General features: G+C 33.9%; 1 protein-coding gene across 2 annotated transcripts; it reads left to right on the top strand.

Annotated features, from left to right (window-relative positions):
- Positions 1-6,614: 6,614 nt before the first annotated feature.
- On the top strand, positions 6,615-18,308 carry LOC139844973 (uncharacterized). Of its 2 annotated transcripts, none has more exons than XM_071835190.1 (5): positions 6,615-6,730; positions 7,394-7,582; positions 15,766-16,269; positions 17,095-17,784; positions 18,075-18,308. In XM_071835190.1, exons 2-5 carry the CDS (start codon positions 7,406-7,408, stop codon positions 18,102-18,104), a joined length of 1,401 nt encoding a protein of 466 aa, XP_071691291.1. In that variant the 5' UTR covers positions 6,615-6,730; positions 7,394-7,405; the 3' UTR covers positions 18,105-18,308. The 2 variants fall into 2 exon arrangements, with proteins under 2 accessions (XP_071691291.1, XP_071691292.1); XM_071835191.1 differs by having other exon boundaries at positions 6,622-6,735.
- The last annotated feature ends 2,027 nt before the right edge of the window (positions 18,309-20,335 follow it).

Raw genomic sequence — 20,335 nt, 5'->3', positions numbered from 1 at the left:
ACAAAGGTTGGTGAGTTCATAGTTTTAATATTACACATAATCCGTATATCAATGTGGATTACAAAAGTTCAGTTGTTTTATTCAAAACGTTTATCAATAGGTTTTACATAAAAGGTGGATCACAAGATTTCAGTTGTTTCATCCGAAACGTTTATCAATCGGTTCTACAAAATTGAGCACCCTGGTAACTAAACTTTAATGTTTATATAATTTGTACCCTTTGTATAATCATCTTAATAATACACGCAAACCAACGTGTACGCTTCTCAAATAGCATACGTCCGTTAAAAGGCTAGTGCTCTAGCTCGGACGGGGATATCAAGCCCTATGGATCCATATACTACTACTCGCGCCCACCAGTTCTTATAACTGGCAGTTAACAGTTACCAAAGCTAAGGGATTTTCGGTTCAAACTCAGTGTAGAATTTAGTATGTACTTGTATCCATTGCGTTTTAAATAAAGTGCATGTATTCTCAGCCCAAAAATATATATTGCAAAAGCAATTAAAAAGGGATCAATGAAACTCACACAAAAGCAGTTTTAGTATTTGTATCCATTTAGTAAAACAGTTTATAAAACTGCGCATGTATTCTCAGCCCGAAAATATGTATAAAAAGGGATCAATTGAACTCACTGTTTAATATTGATATACAATATTGTAGGAAAGCATGTAGACGCATCGGAGATAATAAACACGAGGTTTGATTCACAAAAATACCCCCGAACATTACCCATAACCTCCTTGGCAATAACCCATATTTTCCTTAGCTCTAGCTCGCTCGGAAACTCGTTTTGAAAATTACTTGGACAGTACTCCGTCGTAATATTTTATGTACATTATTATTTTTGTATCGCAAAAATAATAATACTACTAATAAGATTAATAATAATCTTAATAATAATAATAATAATAATAATAATAATAATAATAATAATAAAAAATATTATACGGAGTAATATATATTTGTGTATGTGTGTTTGATTTTTTTTTCATTCGAGCGAAACACCTGAATTTATAGTACCTGGCCTGGAATCTGGAGTCATGCGACTCGCATGGAAATGGCCTTCTGGCCATGCGACTCGCATGAGGACCAGGGACAGCTCACATTGTTTTGGCTCCTAGCTTGTCGACATAATATAAAATAAATATAATATATATAATTTAAATTAATTAATTATATATTATATTAAATTCACGTGCATAGTTGACTTGTAATTTTTGTTCCGATAAGTCGTACGTTGTCACTCGACTTATGTCCCGGTTCCGGTTTTTCGAACGCCCTTTCGTACGCTGAGAAAACTTGTACTTTACGTTTCGTGAATCGTACCTTTGTCAAAATATAGTCTTAAATCATCCATAAAATATACCACTGTAGCAAAGTCACTGTAGCAAAGTCAATTTCACTGTAGCAAAGGCAATTTTTACTGTAGCAAATAGTGATTTTCGAAAACACTGTAGCATTTTGGGTACTTTAGCAATTTGAAAATGTTACTATCGTTTACTAAATAACTTGAAATTATATATATGTATATATCTTTTTAATATACATAAATCAGTTTTTAAATACACATTGGAAGTTATTTATAAATAAATTTTAATAATAAATATTTCAACTTATCATATATATTCAAATAGATATTTAAACCAATAAGTTTAATGTACGGTATCAAATAATTAATACATTGTTACCTTTTCAAGTTATAGTATATATGTATCTATTTACATATAATTGTTCGCGAATTGTCGAAAACAACCGAAGGGTATTTAAATATATAAAAGTAGTTCAAAAATTTTGAGATTCAGTTTTACAGACTTTGCTTATCGTGTTGAAAATGTTAATCATACAAAGATTAAGTTTAAATTTGGTCAGAAATTTTTGGGTCATCACATTTACAGTTTAATTCTTTTGTAATATGACTTACCGATAACAGCTTATGAGACAAAGCTGGAATATATAGACAATTAGGTAATTTAATAGTTGGTGAAATCTCAATAGTACCCCCACTTTTAACTTGAATAATTTCCCCGTTAGCCGTTTGAATTTTATTTTTCCTAGGTTTTGTTTTAAAACTAATATCTTTTTCGTCAAAAGTCATCGTGTCGGTTGCTCCACAATCTAGAATCTAAGATTTAGACTTCAAACTGTTTGAAATGATATTTGTTTCGGAAAGGTCGGTTGGTATTTTAGTTAAAAACGAGTACTTATTTTGACATGAAATAGGGTTATTAAATTTTGTTACATCTTTTGGCCTATTTAATAAACTGCCTGACCCACTAACATTTTTAACCGATTTTGGGCTGCCTAGCCCAATACACATTTGATCAGATTTATGTGTTGGGCCTTTTTTAACCTTGATCCACCCATCCCTTGTGGGCTTATTATTTTTTTTCGGCTCAATTTTAACATCCTTAAGTGGGTAACCCATATATCCATTCAATTTATTCGGTGTTAGATGAAAGGGATATCCTTTCCCTTTTTTCCAGTAATCTCCACCCACTTTTTTATTTTCCCAAAAAATCTCTTTTGATTTTGGATTTCCTTTCCCTTTTACCCGGTTTCCTCTTACCCAGTTATCACCACCCACCTTTTTATTATCCCAAAAAATCTCTTTTGATTCTCTCACCGTTTCATGATCTCTATGTGTTTTCATCGGTTTATCAACTCTATGATTTATTATGCTTTCTATGTTTGAAAACAGAGAGATACACGGTTTTAGTGTTGTACCTGTGGTGGTTGCTATACCACCGAAGCCTTGATCCGTGGTGGTAGCAGTAGCTTGATCGGCGGTGATGGTGGTGGTTGGCTTGTCCACGGCTGCCGCCGCCTTTCCAGGTTTAATCCACCACTCCGGATACCCTTTGATCTCAAAACATTGTTCTATGGTGTGTCTCATCTTTCCACACCTTGAGCATTTAAGTTTTGATTTATCTATTCTTTGCAAGTTACTGTTCCGATTGGCATGGGTTAGATGATGAGGGTGTCTTTTGCCGTCATTTGCAACTAAACCAGTTGCAATATCTTGACCGGTTGAAGGACCACCCGATGATAACCCCAAGATTTGCCTGTGGGCGGCCTCTTTTCGCACAGCAGCATATGCCTCCTCCGCCGTCGGTAACGGCGTTAAACGGAGGAGTTCTCTTTTGATGGCATCATGCTTTTTGTCAAGTGCATTTAAAAATTGAAAAAGCTTGTGTTCAGCACGAATTTTGTTGTACCTTGTGATGTCGGCTGCACATTCCATGGGATTTGGATCTTTGATTTCGAGGTCTCCCCAGATTCCTTGCAACCGTATCCAAAGTTCTTCGAGATTCATGTTGCCTTGCTTGATTTCGGTAGCTTTAACATATAAATCATATATTTGTAGCTTGTCACCACCGCTACTATATGTTGTAATAAGAGCATCCCACAATAGTTTTGCTGTTGAGAAGGATGTTAGGTTGCTAGCAAGATTTGGTTCAATGTTTTGAATCAACCATGAAAAAACGATTAGATCTTCCTGTTCCCACTGTTCATAAGTTTCATGGTTGTTTTCAGGTGGGTTATGTGTCAAATGAGCAAGGAGAGCCTTGGATTTGCCTCCAATGGCTACCTTCATCATTCTTGACCATAGAGAATAGTTGGAACTGTTTAAATTCAGGCTAATTTTCAGGGTGTCTGAGATTTTGGGTTGTTGGAAACTCATATTGTTTCTCAACAAGCTAGCAAGTTGACTTGTAAGATCATTGATTTGGCTTGTGTGGGTGGATTGGACAGATGGTGGGCTGCCGCCTTCATTAGGCATGGAAGTTGATAATGCTAAAAACGAACATATATTTCATAGCATTATTCCTCAAGAAAGACAAGCTTTTAGTTGCAATTGTTCTATTTACAAGAGATATTCGTTTAAATAATAAAAGGTGAAGACAAAAGACAGATTCGACGAATTGAAGACGCAAACAACCAAAAAGCTCAAAAGTACAAAAGACAATCAAAAAGGTTCCAATTATTGATAAGAAACGTCTCGAAATTACAAGAGTACAAGATTCAAAACGCAAAGTACAAAATATAAAATTGTACGCAAGGACGTTCGAAAATCCGGAACCGGGACCAGAGTCAACTCTTAACGCTCGACGCAACGGACTAAAAATTACAAGTTAACTATGCATATAAATATAATATAATATATAATTAATTATATTAATTATATATATATTATATTTATATATATAAAACCGTCGGCAGAGAAAACTCCAAGGACTGAGCTGTAATTTCTATCTCCGCGACTCGCGGAGTTTGAAGGGCATTTTGCCGCGAGTCGCGGAGCCCCAAAAATCAACTCTGGCTATAAAGCCAACCGAATTCTGATCAAAATTTCATATCTTATTTCATCTCTCTCTCAATATATACGTAATATATATATATATAATTTATATTTTAATTTTAATTTTAATTTTAAATCCTAATAATAAGGGTATGTTAGCGAATGTTGTAAGGGTGTAAGTCGAAATTCTGTCCGTGTAACGCTACGCTATTTTTAATCATTGTAAGTTATGTTCAACCTTTTTATATTAATGTCTCGTAGCTAAGTTATTATTATGCTTATTTAAAACGAAGTAATCATGATGTTGGGCTAATTACTAAAATTGGGTAATTGGGCTTTGTACCATAATTGAGGTTTGGACAAAAGAACGACACTTGTGGAAATTAGACTATGGGCTATTAATGGGCTTTATATTTGTTTAACTAAATGAAAGTTTGTTAATGTTAATATAAAGATTTACAATTGGGCGTCCCTATAAATTACCATATACACTCGATCGGACACGATGGGCGGGGTATTTATATGTACGAATAATCGTTCATTTAACCGGACACGGGAATGGATTAATAGCCACTAGAATAATCAAAACAGGGGTGAAATTACATTCAAGGGTAATTGGTGTAATTGTTAACAAAGTGGTAAAACCTTGGTTTACACGCAGTCGATAACCTGGTGTATTCATTAAACAAAGTATTAAAACCTTGTTACAATTCGAATCCCCAATTAGTTGGAATATTTAACTTCGGGTATAATAATAATTTGATGAGGACACTCGCACTTTATATTTATGACTGATGGACTGTTATGGACAAAAACCAGACGGACATATTAAATAATCCAGGACAAAGGACAATTAACCCATGGGCATAAAACTAAAATCAACACGTCAAACATCATGATTACGGAAGTTTAAATAAGCATAATTCTTTTATTTCATATTTAATTTCCTTTATTTTATATTTAATTGCACTTCTAATTATCGCACTTTTATTTATTGTTATTTAATCGCACTTTTAATTATCGTACTTTTTAATTATCGCAATTTTATTTTATCGCATTTTTATTATTCGCAATTTCATTATCGTTATTTACTTTACACTTTAATTTAAGTCTTGTATTTATTTTATATTTTACATTAGGTTTTAACTGCGACTAAAAGTTTTAAAATCGACAAACCGGTCATTAAACGGTAAAAACCCCCCTTTATAATAATAATATTACTTATATATATGTTTGTATTTTTATAAAAATAAACTAATATAGTGTTGAGCTTTGTTTAAAGATTTCCCTGTGGAACGAACCGGACTTACTAAAAACTACACTACTGTACGATTAGGTACACTGCCTATAAGTGTTGTAGCAAGGTTTAAGTATATCCATTCTATAAATAAATAAATATCTTGTGTAAAATTGTATCGTATTTAATAGTTTTTCCTAGTAAAATATAAACTATTTTATATACACCTCGCTTCACATCAAGTATTTTTGGCGCCGCTGCCGGGGAATTATCTTAAAAGCCGGAAGCGCAACGCTAATATAAAAAGAAAAAAAAAGATTTTTATCTACTTTTATTAAAATTCGTTTTTGTAAAAATACGTTTTAATTATTGAAAAATATAAAAAGAAAAACAAAAATATAAGCATTTTTAAGATTTTGTTAAATATTTAAGTTTTATAAGTTTCTTTATCTTTATTTTAGTTTATAATAATATAAATTTTATTAAACATCTTTCATTTATATAAAAATTAAAAACAGAAAATAAAATAAAAAAAAATAAAGAAAAACGCGTAAAAATTGAAAGCTGTCAACAGAATTTCTAAACCCCGCGACTCGCGGGGTTTTCCTCATTAATCACCGCAACTCGCGGAGCCACTCTGACACGCGAACAGAAGCCCTAAAACTGCATTAATTACGGGATATTATTAATTATAATTATTATTTAACCCCCGTGAAAATTTGGCATATTACAAGATCCCTCATTTAACATGGAGACGAAATTGGAACTGAAAAATATTATTACGGACTAAATTGAAACACATTACGCTATTAAGGATGAAATTTGTAGTTTTTAAAAATACAGAGATAAAAATGACAAAAATAAATAAACATATGGGACGATTTTGACAATTTTGTTAATAATCATTTATCATTTGCTAATGGAAGAGAGTTTCCAAGTGGTCCAACAGAAACAAGGGAGTTGGAAAAGTTTGACCAAAGTCAAGTACAAACGTTACCAATCAACAAATTAAAATAAAATAATAATAAAAGGTTGCCACTTAAGTATAAACATATGAATGTTGAAAATTTTCCAATAAATTAGCTGAGATTCCATTGACAGCCTTTTAGTGTGTTAATAAAACCAACCAATCCAACTGAAGAAGAAAGAAAGAAGAAGCAGAAGAAACAATAACTTATTATCAAACAAACGTACGGTATCGTTTATTCCTTACCTTGTCTTCATTTCACGTTTCTTCACTTAATTTTCCGTTTTCTGATTCATTAGCGTATTTATCGATACCGTTAATAACTTCGTGTCGATTGTTTCGTTTCAGATTAACATCATCTTAATTATTAGGTTTATTTAATTTACTAGTAAATTTCTTGAATATGATAATCACTTGTGCAGTTTTGCCTTATGATTCGTACTTTTCGCGCGTTTTAATCGAATGCCTTTTTTTTTAGTATCATTTGTTGCGTATTTAAAGGAATCATGTGCTGAAACTAGGTTAGTGATTTAGAAGAGTTTTATATATATAGGATGATTGATGAATGACTATTTGTTTTATTTATTCATTAATTAATCTACTTACATATTTCAGTTTTTGGTAAAAATTGAAACAAGTTTTATTATAGATTGTGTTTTTATAATTTTAATAATTATTATAATAATAATCTATAATAATTATAATTATTGTTTTTCATCAAATTAATGGCTATTATAGATGTAAAACTTGCAATTTTAAGAAAAATTTGTAACCTGTATTTGCAGCAAACATGCAGATTCTATTCATTTATGCTATATCCCCCTCTTCATATGATAATTTGCAGACTCTGAACTTGAATTAATTATTTTTTGTGTATGAAATGAAGGATTGGGGGTTGATGGAAGGCAAGAAAATAAACTTTAATCGGCCACTTCTTTCGGTGAGACGTAACTATGGATCAAGAGTTGCTAATTCACAAAATAATTCTAGTTCTAGAACGAAGAATGAAACTTCAGTCCCTGTTTTACTTCCAAGTCCATCGAATAAATCCGATATGTATTCTGGCCCTTTGCGGTGTTGGGATTTAACAAGTTCATAAAATACTTAAACCATTTTAAGAATTAAGAAAGCGGAAGCATGTTAATTACCAATTTAAAACTTGTTAATCTTTAACCAATTAAAGTTAAATCCCAATTAGGATCAAGTTGTGATATATACTTACAAACTACAAGCAAGTAAAGAGATTATACCTACTCCAAGCTTGCTAGTAAATGATGAAGATGATGATGTTGAATGGAGCTCCAAAACTATGAAACCTCAAGTTGTTATACCCCAAACTTTGCACCAACACTTTGTACTTTGGTTAGGATTTTTAACACTTGAATAAAACTTGCAAAAACCAAAATCTTGAACCCCTTTGAGCTTCCTCTAGCCCACGGCCAACAGCAGCAGATTTTTTAAGTTTTGTGCAGTTTTTTTGCTTAGTGTGTCGATGTCTTGATGTGTGTTTGCATGTTATAGGAATTGGGAAAGCATGGGCATCAAAAGGAATCTCTAGCATGCTTTTCTTGAACTCCCAATGCCCACTTACAAGGATCATTTTATAATATACATTATATATAAAAGAAAAACTGATTTTATAAAATCAGTTTTTATAAAACTTAATTTTATAAAACACATTATATAAACATGTATATTATTTGTTATGTATATTTTATAAAACCAATTTTATAAAATGTGACATAACTTAATTATTTAACCTATAAATAATTAAATCCTTGTTATATAAGTTATTTCATAACTTATATATAAACATATCAAGTAACATTATTTAAGAAACCCTTTTCTTTAAAGTTCAAGTGTCGTGTATTTAATCAACGATCCAACCGCTAAAATTAAATACGAATAAAGTGTCGGTAAGTTTGTTATTGGGTATGACCCGACTTGGATCATAACACATTAGCCACATTAATTTAATATGTCTCTCGGGCATACGAAATACCTTCAATCTCCCACTTGCACGAGAAACATAAGAAATTAATGCAAGTGATGGATACAGCCTAACACACCGTCCATCACCCCTAATATGTTATGACTTTGTGCCATTCAATAACATCATCCCTTTCGAGTTCCCATCTCGAATATGATTAGGTGAATCTTTCATTATTTCCTTTCGTCCTAGATGTCATGTTAAATCCAAGAGATACAGAGTGATCACTCTCTTATAGATTTAACTTTTCAGGCCTTAGACATCTGACTCTCAACGAATAAGAGGGACAAATTCCATCTTGACTACATACGCCCTAGATATACACTTTGTAATATACCTGAGTTCTTCCTTATGTACTACCATGTTTCAGAATAGCGAAGGAAAGAATCAAGGCACAGTACTTGGTGAATATCCGAACCCAATATGTATCTCAGGTCAGAGGATACAATGATATTCGCCTTTACTCAAGATTACATGTGATCAACCACAAAGGCTCTATACAGTAATTCTTGAGAGCGGGTCTTCCAATATTTGTTTCCCACAAATATCTATGAACCTTGGTTGCAACCTTGCCCCACATTCAACCTATGAATGTATACCAATCCGAGTTCATAATAGTCTAAACCTCACACTTGTTCCCACAAATGTGATCGACTACGGAAATTTAGAATAGTTGCTTATTCATGGATGAAATATGCAAAATAGGAACATGACTCATAATTAAATTAATACCATAATTATATTAATGAGTTTGAACTAATTCGTTCCGTTACAATACATAAAGTAGATCAATTCCAATCACTAGAATATCGAAGCCCTAATGCACAAACATGTCCCTCATGTTTTGGCCCATGTAAAAGCTTCGTGAGTGGATCCGCAACATTATGATCTGTGTGAACTTTGTGAATACATATCTTTCCCTTTTCAACCTCATCCCTGATGTAGTTGAATCTCCGCTCAATGTGACGAGTCTTTTGATGAGCACGAGGTTCCTTGATTTGAGCAATCGCACCCTCGTTGTCACAAAAGATCTCAAGAGGGTCCTGAATGGAAGGGACCACTCCTAAGTCGTCGATGAATTTCTTCATCCATGCAGCTTCCTGAGCTGCCAGTGAGGCGGCAATGTACTCCGACTCTGTAGTGGATAACGCAACAACCTCCTGTTTCGAACTCTTCCAAGAGACCGCACCACCATTTAACATGAAGACATAACCGGATTGTGATCGAGAGTCATCTCGATCAGTTTGGAAACTCGCGTCCACGTAACCTTTTACGGCGAGTTCCTCCTCACCAGACCCGTATATTAGAAACATATCCTTAGTTCTCCTAAGGTATTTCAATATACTTTTAACAGCAATCCAATGACTGTTTCCTGGGTTGTTCTGGTATCTACTTGTCAAGCTTAGAGCGCATGACACATCCGGTCTAGTACATATCATTGCATACATGATAGACCCAATAGCGGATGCATATGGGACTTTCTTCATTCTCTCTTGTTCATCTTTCGTGGTAGGACACTGAGATGAACTGAGAATGGTTCCTCTTTGAATAGGTACCAAACCTTTCTTAGAGTTTTCCATCTTGAACCTTTTCAAGATTTTATCAATGTATGTACTTTGACTTAAACCTATCAATTTCTTGGATCTATTCCTATAGATTCCTATCCCCAAAATGTATTGTGCTTCTCCAAGATCCTTAATGGAGAAGCAACTTTTTAGCCAAGTTTTGACTTCTTGCATTGTGGTAATATCATTCCCAAATAATAATATATCATCCACATATAGCACAAGGAACATTGTAGAGCTCCCACTAGCCTTCTTGTACACACAAGCTTCATCACCATTTTTAATGAAGCCAAATTTCTTTGCCTCTTCATTAAAGCGATGATTCCACATTCTCGATGCTTGCTTCAATCCGTAGATTGACTTCTTTAACTTGCATACCTTTTTAGGATTTTTCGGATCAACAAAACCTTCGGGCTGTACCATATAGACATCTTCCTCAAGATATCCATTTAGGAAAGCGGTTTTGACATCCATTTGCCATATTTCATAGTCATAGTGAGCAGCAATGGCAAATAATATCCTAATAGACTTTAGCATTGCCACTGGCGAGAAAGTTTCATCATAGTCAACCCCTTGAGTTTGAGTGAAACCCTTTGCTACAAGTCTAGCTTTGTATGTATCCAAGTTTCCATGTATGTCGGTTTTCTTCTTGAAAAGCCACTTGCAATCAACTAGCTTAAAGCTAGGAGGTTGCTCAACAAGTTCCCAAACTTGGTTTTCATACATGGATTGCATCTCGGCGTTCATGGCTTCCTGCCATTTATCTTTATCAATTCTTGATAAAGCATCTTTGTAGTTTGTCGGTTCATCCAAATCAACCGTATAGCAACCTTCCACGAGAAACCCATATCTCTCGGGAGGATTACTAATTCTACTAGATCTTCGAACGTCTTGTGTACCTTGATCATCCACTTGATCATTTTCAACATCCTCATGTTGAGTACTAGTGTCAACCAATTGTGTATCATCGGCTTGATCTTGTACCTCTACAAGATCTATCTTCCTTTCACCATCACCTTCCATAAGGAACTTGGTTTCAAGGAATTCCGCTTTCCGAGCAACAAATACGGTTTGCTCGGATGGATCATAGAAGTAATATCCCATGTCATCTTTGGGATATCCTATGAAGATACACTTTGTGGATCGAGCAAGTAGCTTATTTGCTACATAACGCTTAGGATAAGCTTCACATCCCCATACTTTCAAGTATGAAAGAGAAGGAGGTTTTCCAAACCACATCTCATGAGGAGTTCGTTCCACCTTCTTGGTTGGGGCCATATTTAAAATACGAGCCGCGGAGCTTAGACAATAACCCCAAAATGACAGAGGTAACGAGCTTCTTGCCATCATAGATCGAACCATATCCATTAGGGTTCGGTTCCTCCTTTCGGAAACTCCATTAAGTTGGGGTGTTCCGGGTGGAGTAAGTTGTGAGATAATCCCACAACTCCTAAGATGATCTTGGAAGGCATCGCTTAGGTATTCACCTCCTCTATCGGTACGTAGTACCTTAATTGTCTTATTGAGTTGATTTTGTACTTCGTTTTGATATTCTTTGAATGCTTCAAACGTTTCGTCCTTGTGTCTTAATAAGTAGACATATCCGAAACGACTAAAGTCATCAATGAAAGTAACAAAGTATCTTTCACCTTTCCTAGTCATGGGTTTAAAGGGTCCACATACATCCGAATGTATTAATCCCAATAAATCTTTAGCCCTTTCATAGGTCCCTTTGAAAGGTGCTTTAGTCATCTTGCCTTGTAAACAAGATTCACATACTTCAAACGAATCCATTTCATTTGATTTCAAAAGTCCATTCTTTTGAAGTGTATGTATTCGGTTCTTGTTTATGTGACCAAGGCGACAATGCCATAAGTAGGAATCACTCAAATCCCTTTTGAGTTTCTTGGTGCTTGTATGGTACATTGAGCTACTAGAAGATGTGTCATCATGAACCAATTCATAAATTCCATTTGAAGGCGAAGCCTTGAAATAGAATACATTATCTTTAGAAACATGAATATCATCATCAATAAAATTAACAACGTAACCACATTGTTTTAAGCGAGAAATAGAAATAATGTTTCTACACAAATCCGGAGCATACAAAACATTTTCTAAAATAAGTTCCAATCCGCTTGGAAGCTTCAAAATAAAATCTCCTTGAGCTTTAACATGCACCTTTGCACCATTGCCCATATAGAGACTTGAAGTTCCCGCCTTATGATCACTTCTTTTGAACCCCTGCAAAGAATTGCAAATATGAGTTCCACATCCAGTGTCTAATACCCATGTATTAGAAGAAGTAATACTTAGCTCTATATATACCATATATATATTACCTGAGGTTTGCCCTGCATCCCTCTTGTCCTTCAACTCCTTAAGGTAGACCGGACAGTTTCGTTTCCAATGACCCATCTCACCGCAACCGAAACATGGGTCTTCCTTGGGGTTTGCCTTCTCGGCTACCTTTTGCTTCTTAGCCTTGTTGATGGTTGGGGTAACCATCTTCCCCTTCCCTTTGCCTTGATAGGCGGGTCCTTTTCTCTTAGCCACCTTTGGCTTAGAGGTCTTACCTTTGGACCCACCTTGATCGATTGCTAACACGGGTAAAGCCCTTTTACCCATGCTAGTTTCCGCCGTTCTAAGCATACCGTGAAGCTCACCTATGCTCTTATCCATCCCATTCATATTGTAATTAATTACAAATTGATCAAACCTTTTTGATAGGGAATTAAGGATAAGATCGGTGGCTAACTCATTTGATATGTTTAGGTTAAGACGGTTAGCACGATCAATAAGGCTCTTCATTTTGAGGACATAAGAGGAGACCGATTGGGTGTCATCCATACGACATGCATGTAGCGCTCGAACCGTTTCGAAGCGCTCGACACGTGCTTGTTGAAGGAACATCTCCTTCAATTGCGTAATCATGTCATATGCACTATGATGTTCGAAATCCTTTTGGAGTTCGGGTATCATAGTCCCAAGCATTAGACAAGCGACTTGCACCGAATCGGCGCAATACTTGTCATAATAAGCCATGCCCTCTATATCTTCCTCATCCGGTTGGTCGGGAATAGGGTCCTCCAACACATACGCTTTGTCCTCAAGTTTGAGGACAATCCTAAGATTACGGAACCAATCCATAAAGTTCGTATGGTTGAGTTTGTCTTTCTCGAGGAGAGACCTTAATGATAGGTTGTTTAGGTTAAGTGGTGCGTTGTTCATGTTGTTGTTGTTATTAGCGGCCATCTACAAGATTCAACAAAGTTCTTTTAAGTATTGATTTCAAATTTAATAAACAATACCCTTTTAATTTGTTTTATTAAATATTAGAATCCAACGGTAAATCAAATTTCGGTTAGGTGACCTTTATCCCGTCATTTGATTTAGCTAGGTAGTCTTAATGACAATTGCAATCCTTTTGCAACTTCTAAGTTATGGGATCATGCAATCCTTTTGCATGGCATATTAATCCCATCAACGCCTATTTGTTCCTCATGCTTCGGTGACCCTAAGTTCATGATTCCCAAATCAAGTCGTCCTACTTGTGTAGACATGTAGACTTAACATACAAGTGGTTAGGTGACCTTTATCCCACATGTATGCGAAGTGTACCTTATTCACATTAGTTCACTCATGACGGTTAGGTGACCTTTATCCCATCAAGAGATTCCTAATATGTCTAAGTGTTTCCACAAAAGGATGGCGTTTAACTTGTTTACCTTGTTTTAGTTAAGGGATTTTAAGTTTTCATAAATTCTAGTTTAAGAAAACATTTGCCATACACCAACATGCATTTGGTGTATAGTTCATTATGAAAAGCCAATTTCATGTCTATAAACCATTTTATATATATGATCCTAATCATGATCTTAATAACCGTTTATTAATGTCCTTTTAGCCATTTTTAATTTAACCATTTAAATTGACGTTTTGCATGTCGTTAATTAATGTGTAATTTAACCAATTAAATTGCCATTTTGCTTGTTGTTAACTTGTGTGATAAACTTGTAGCAAACAACCATACAATCCACAATCATACAATAAACAACCATGCATGCAAAACAAATATGTTCACAATCAAGCCATTTTGGTAGACATTTGTTTAGCCGAAAACAAATGCCACCGGATAAGGGGTTATAACACAAAGTAGGAGATTTCAAATCTCCCACTTAACCTTGCATCCAAATGCTTCTTCATGTGTTCTTCAAGTCTTCATCATTCTTCATCATTTTACAAAATATATCCTAATACATTTTGTCTAAAAAATGAAATTACAACCTAATCTATTTTACATACCAAATATAAAATAAATTACATAACCAAATGAATTATTACATGCCAAATGAATAAATATTATTACAAACCAATTGAATAAATATCAATCAACCATGCATGCAACCAAACACAAGGTCAAGGCTTAGATTGTGAACATCATCAACATAAGTGATAGGCAATACAGAATCACAAGTGATTGGAAACACAGAATCACAAGTGATTTGCAATACAGAATCACAAGTAATCGGCAACACAGAATCACAAGTGATTGGCAGTACAGAATCACAAGTGAATTGCAGTACAGAATCACAAGTGATTTGCAGTACAGAATGCAGAATCACAAGTGATTTTGGCCAAAATGACAACCACCCAAAACCGGAAATTTTACATTCTACTTCATGCATGTTCATAGAATGCAAAATTATAGTGGGTTTAATAACCATCTCGAAGCATATTTCAACAACTTCGGCTCTAGATACCATTGTTGGGATTTAACAAGTTCATAAAATACTTAAACCATTTTAAGAATTAAGAAAGCGGAAGCATGTTAATTACCAATTTAAAACTTGTTAATCTTTAACCAATTAAAGTTAAATCCCAATTAGGATCAAGTTGTGATATATACTTACAAACTACAAGCAAGTAAAGAGATTATACCTACTCCAAGCTTGCTAGTAAATGATGAAGATGATGATGTTGAATGGAGCTCCAAAACTATGAAACCTCAAGTTGTTATACCCCAAACTTTGCACCAACACTTTGTACTTTGGTTAGGATTTTTAACACTTGAATAAAACTTGCAAAAACCAAAATCTTGAACCCCTTTGAGCTTCCTCTAGCCCACGGCCAACAGCAGCAGATTTTTTAAGTTTTGTGCAGTTTTTTTGCTTAGTGTGTCGATGTCTTGATGTGTGTTTGCATGTTATAGGAATTGGGAAAGCATGGGCATCAAAAGGAATCTCTAGCATGCTTTTCTTGAACTCCCAATGCCCACTTACAAGGATCATTTTATAATATACATTATATATAAAAGAAAAACTGATTTTATAAAATCAGTTTTTATAAAACTTAATTTTATAAAACACATTATATAAACATGTATATTATTTGTTATGTATATTTTATAAAACCAATTTTATAAAATGTGACATAACTTAATTATTTAACCTATAAATAATTAAATCCTTGTTATATAAGTTATTTCATAACTTATATATAAACATATCAAGTAACATTATTTAAGAAACCCTTTTCTTTAAAGTTCAAGTGTCGTGTATTTAATCAACGATCCAACCGCTAAAATTAAATACGAATAAAGTGTCGGTAAGTTTGTTATTGGGTATGACCCGACTTGGATCATAACACATTAGCCACATTAATTTAATATGTCTCTCGGGCATACGAAATACCTTCATGCGGGACCCGGGGACTGTTCCTTTCGTGTGGGAACAAAGTCCGGGGAGACCAAAAGATGAAAGAAAATCACAAAAACATCATATTGTCCCAAAACTTCCTCCAGGTAGGATTTTGAAACCTCAGAACGAAGATTCGGATAAAATTACTCGTGATTCCAAACCAATAACGGGTCCCAGAAAAGACTCTTTTGAGAGATCGAAAGACTACACGAATGATATATCTCATTTAAGTGACGTCTGTGTAGTAAATAGGGAAAATGAGAAGCCGCGAATTACATATGGACCGAACTTTTTGCAGTTTGATGATGATGATGAGGAAGATACTGGATCCGATTATGATGAACATGAAAACATGCCGTTTAAGGTTTGTGGATTACTTCCACATTTTTGTTTAAAGGGTTCTATTGGTCTTTTAAATCCAGTACCAGGATTAAGTGTGAGGAGTAGATTGCCTGTTTCGTCTGCTAATACTCGTGCAGGCGGCTTTTCAATTAACCCTCCGATTCAGGTAATTATTGGTAGTTTCAACCTGTTGCTTTATGAATGGCCTTATATCTTTTAAATGGGTCAAATTTTGGTTATGTTTAACTCCTCCGGGTCGAAAAGGTAAAACAAGATGAGTTAGCTTAACAGGGTGGTTAAATGAGACAAAAGTAAGCCAGGTTGTATTTTTTTTTTATGCACAGAATCTCTTTTCAAAAATCTAGATTAGGTTTGAAATGATTTGATTTTTGTGATTTAATTATAGATTTCAAATTAAAATATTGAAATTTTCTTTGAGACATTTGTTTTTTTTTTTTTTACATTCTTTTTTATTTGAAAAAGCAAGGCCACCCTAGGAAGTGTTTCGGTCAATCCCAATCTTTAATCCATTTGCTGAAGTCCTACCCATTTTGACCCAATCTTCCCATTTTTCCCCTCCCTCTTTATTAGATTTCCAGTCTTTGTTTTGTTTTTTTTTTTTTTTTTTTTTTTGTCTCTACTTACATTTATTTGCTTAAAAGTCAACTAATCGAGTAAGTAAAAAATAGTCAGCTTGTATTTTAATGCAAAAACTCCTATTCATTTTATGTCTAACTTATTTTATAATTGAATTAATACAAGTTCTGCTATCAAATTTGGTAGCTTAAGTTTTTACTATAACAAATTATATTGGAAATATAGTTTAGCGGGTCAGTGCGACCTGACCCTTTTCGATTGGTACTAAAAAATATACACAGTTTGACATGAGCCTGTTTTGACCCGTTACCCTCACCACTTCCAGTTTTTGGTTAACTACGATTCATTTTGACTTCAAAAGCTTGAATTGTTTCCTTTTTCTGTATTATATTAGCCTGCTAGATTGACTGCATATGAGCACAGATCGCTAGTCAAGAACCAAAAAGAGCATTCTGATTTGAAGAATGAGTCAACCGAAGCTACCAACCATCAAATTACCCAAAATAAAGATGGGTCGGGACTTTATGATCGTTTACAATGTCATGAGATATCAAATTCCAACTTTACTGAATCAACTCCGCCCGTTTTAGAAATAAAAGAAGTAATTTTACAAAAGAAAGGTCTAATTAGCTTCAAGGAACTACTTGCTTATGACAAAGCACAAGAAGCAAATTCTCAAAATCTCGCGCGTGAGAAGACTCTGTATGTTGATACCATACATAAAGTGGAATCCGTCAAAGCTGATTTAAAGGAAAATGATGAGGGTATTTTTGGTATTTCACATATGCCCGCTGAACCATTGAAGTCAGATTTGGTTGCTAATAATCTGAAACAGGATAAAGAAATGATCACACAAACGGATGTCTGCAAAGTTCCCAAGGTTGACCAAAAAGTCAAAGCTTCTCGACAACGCGGGTTGGATTTGCCTGCTCCTCCACCGTTGCCAAAATCTCCATCAGATTCATGGCTTTGGCGTACATTGCCTTCCGTGTCATCTAAAACTGGATCTTTACAGTCAAAATCAAAATACGTTTCGAAGACAACGGCAAAATTGGATAAAAACGTCCAGTCACGATATCCTCAGGTAAAATTAGTTATAACTTATTGCAAGTAATTTGTTCTGTGTTTATGTGTCGCAAAACTGGGTGGATTGGGTAACGGGTCAGAAAGATGGTTATAGGTTAAAACATTTAAATGTAATATAACAAACTAATAAATTGTAAATATTGACTTAAGGGCTACTATGTGTTAAATATACACTCTTAAAGAGAATACTTTTCGACACTGTTGCTATGTCATGTTTTAAATAGACATATATATATATTTTTTCCTAAGCCGTTAACTTAAATGCACATACTTTGTACATTTTTTCAGGGACTACTACATCCTATACCAGAAAGTTAGCCATATGGATCTCACTCTTTCGTGTTTATGCGTATTTATACTCAGATTTAATCAATCCGCGGTGAGCCTTGCAGGTATTGAAGAGTAGTAATTTATGATCGAAGTTTAGTGCTCACAATATTGGTTTAGACAGATTAAGTTTCTTTTGGTGATCATACCACATTTTTTCTTGTAATTAAAATGAAGAATAAAGATTAGTTATTAGAGCACTGGGAGTGGTGACTGAGGTCACTTGGCATGTCAGGCGTGATTTGCTGAGTCAAAAAAAGTGGGGAGTGGTGACCTATGTCAGTTAATGTGTTAGTTAGTGTGTTAAAATAATATTTTATTATATTTAATTATTTATTCCTTTAGAAAAAAAAAGCAAAAAGAAGAAAGGTTGGGGTATAGTTCGTCGCCATGGAGACTGACAAAGGGGAAAAAGCCACAAGTGACTAGGGTGGGGAGTGGGTGACTTAGTCACCTTGAGTGGGACGGTAGGGGACAGGGTAAGTGACTACCCCCACTCCTGATGCTCTTAAAGCATAAAGCTTGTATATGATAGTATTTAATAGAAAATGAACAGAGAAATGGTTGTGATAAGGGAATTGGTATAAACTTGTCTGTAAAGATGTGTGTCTCCATGATGTTTTCATTATGGGAAAGTAAGTGGGTACCCCAACAAAAGAGGAAAAAACTTTACACAGCATTGTCACACCATATCTAAGTTGGAGGAATTCAGCTTTATGTTATGCTTTATTTTCTTCTTTTCCTTTTTATTTAAGATAGTCACGTACTATTTAAATAGAGGACAATACTTTAAGGTGTAACTTTAAAGTGAATGCTTAGCATTTCATTTCAAATTATAATGAATGTGAAATAATTTAAGCATATCATTTTGCACCACCAATATATGTGTGTATTGGTCAAGACAAATCATTGCTGTAAATTCAGTTATTTTTAGTTATATATTCTTCAAAAGTCCAAATTGTATACTCAATGTTTTAGATAGGAACAAAACCAATTGTATTAATCTTGTTTACAGTTTAACAATCTTTTATTTCCCAGTTCTCCCCCCAGTTTCAAGCTGACAAAACCCCTACGGCTATTGGCGGAGACAGTAGGGTGGTTAGGTGGCGCTCTGCCACCTTCAACTCGCTCATTTGAAATGAATATATATCATTTTAATTTTAAAAGAATTATCTTAATCACCATTAATATATTTATGTAATTGTCCCAACATTAGTCAATGATTTGATCTTACTTCCACATTTTATTTCATTAAAAATTGCGGTTAAAGATTCAACTAATAAATTATAAGATCTTACTATACAAATAACAAAAGTAAAATTCAATGTTATTCTCGACTTTCTCTATAGGTTCTTATAATTTACTTATTTCCGTGACAAATTTTATTGGATTTCAAATGTATTTTTATTATTTAATACATACTACTATAATTATGAACATATATCTCATTTTCTTGTATAATGCATTACGTAGTTTTATTAAAAAAGGAAAAGGTTGTAAATAAAGAACGTATCACATTTGTGACACTTTTTTAGAAGACAATAAAAGTAAAACAAAAGGAAATAAAAGGAAACATAAAACGGATTTGTAAGTCTTTTAAGAAGGAAATAAAGGAAAACAAAAGGAATGAAAGTAAATATTAGGGAAATGAAACAAAATGCAATGAATGAAAATTATCAATGTTTTTGTTGGATATATTTTAAATCTACAAATAAGGGGATTGGAAGAAAGACAATGTTATTTAAGTAAGTAATAAACCAAATAAAAAATGCATCATAATTGTGAGTCTTTATAAAAAGAAATAAAGGAAAATAAAAGGAAATGAAAGTAAATAGTAGAAAAATGAAAGTAAATGCAATGAATTGAAATTACCAATGTTTTTTTTATTGGATATATTTTATATCTAATAATGAGCAGATTGGAAAGAAAGAAAGTGTTATTTATTTGAACATACAATATAAATAATTATGGTTATTCTCCATAAATAAGTCGAGTCTCTCATGACTTAAAATTCTAGCTCCGACTCCGATTCACAGTCACGTGTTTCCATAGTTACTAGGTGATATAACTTTTTTCATACATCCGAATTAGGTAAGTCACAGTGAAGATAAACCAACGATCGTTGATAAACAAATAAATAAACTCCTCGTGATCAAGTGTTATGCTTTATTAAAAATTCTAACTATTTCATGAGAGTTGGTTTCTAACAAAGATTAAAATTA

This window comes from Rutidosis leptorrhynchoides, chromosome 4, assembly GCF_046630445.1.
Source record: "Rutidosis leptorrhynchoides isolate AG116_Rl617_1_P2 chromosome 4, CSIRO_AGI_Rlap_v1, whole genome shotgun sequence".
Classification (NCBI taxonomy): Eukaryota; Viridiplantae; Streptophyta; class Magnoliopsida; order Asterales; family Asteraceae; genus Rutidosis; species Rutidosis leptorrhynchoides.
This window is presented reverse-complemented; position numbering and strand designations above follow the sequence as displayed.

Excerpts from the sequence above, each read along its gene's own strand:
- LOC139844973 (XM_071835190.1), top strand. The coding sequence starts at position 7,406 with ATGGAAGGCAAGAAAATAAACTTTAATCGGCCACTTCTTTCGGTGAGA. Across the intron at positions 7,583-15,765 it reads TGTATTCTGGCCCTTTGCGG|GACCCGGGGACTGTTCCTTT; the intron begins TGTTGGGATTTA and ends ACCTTCATGCGG. Across the intron at positions 16,270-17,094 it reads CAATTAACCCTCCGATTCAG|CCTGCTAGATTGACTGCATA; the intron begins GTAATTATTGGT and ends GTATTATATTAG.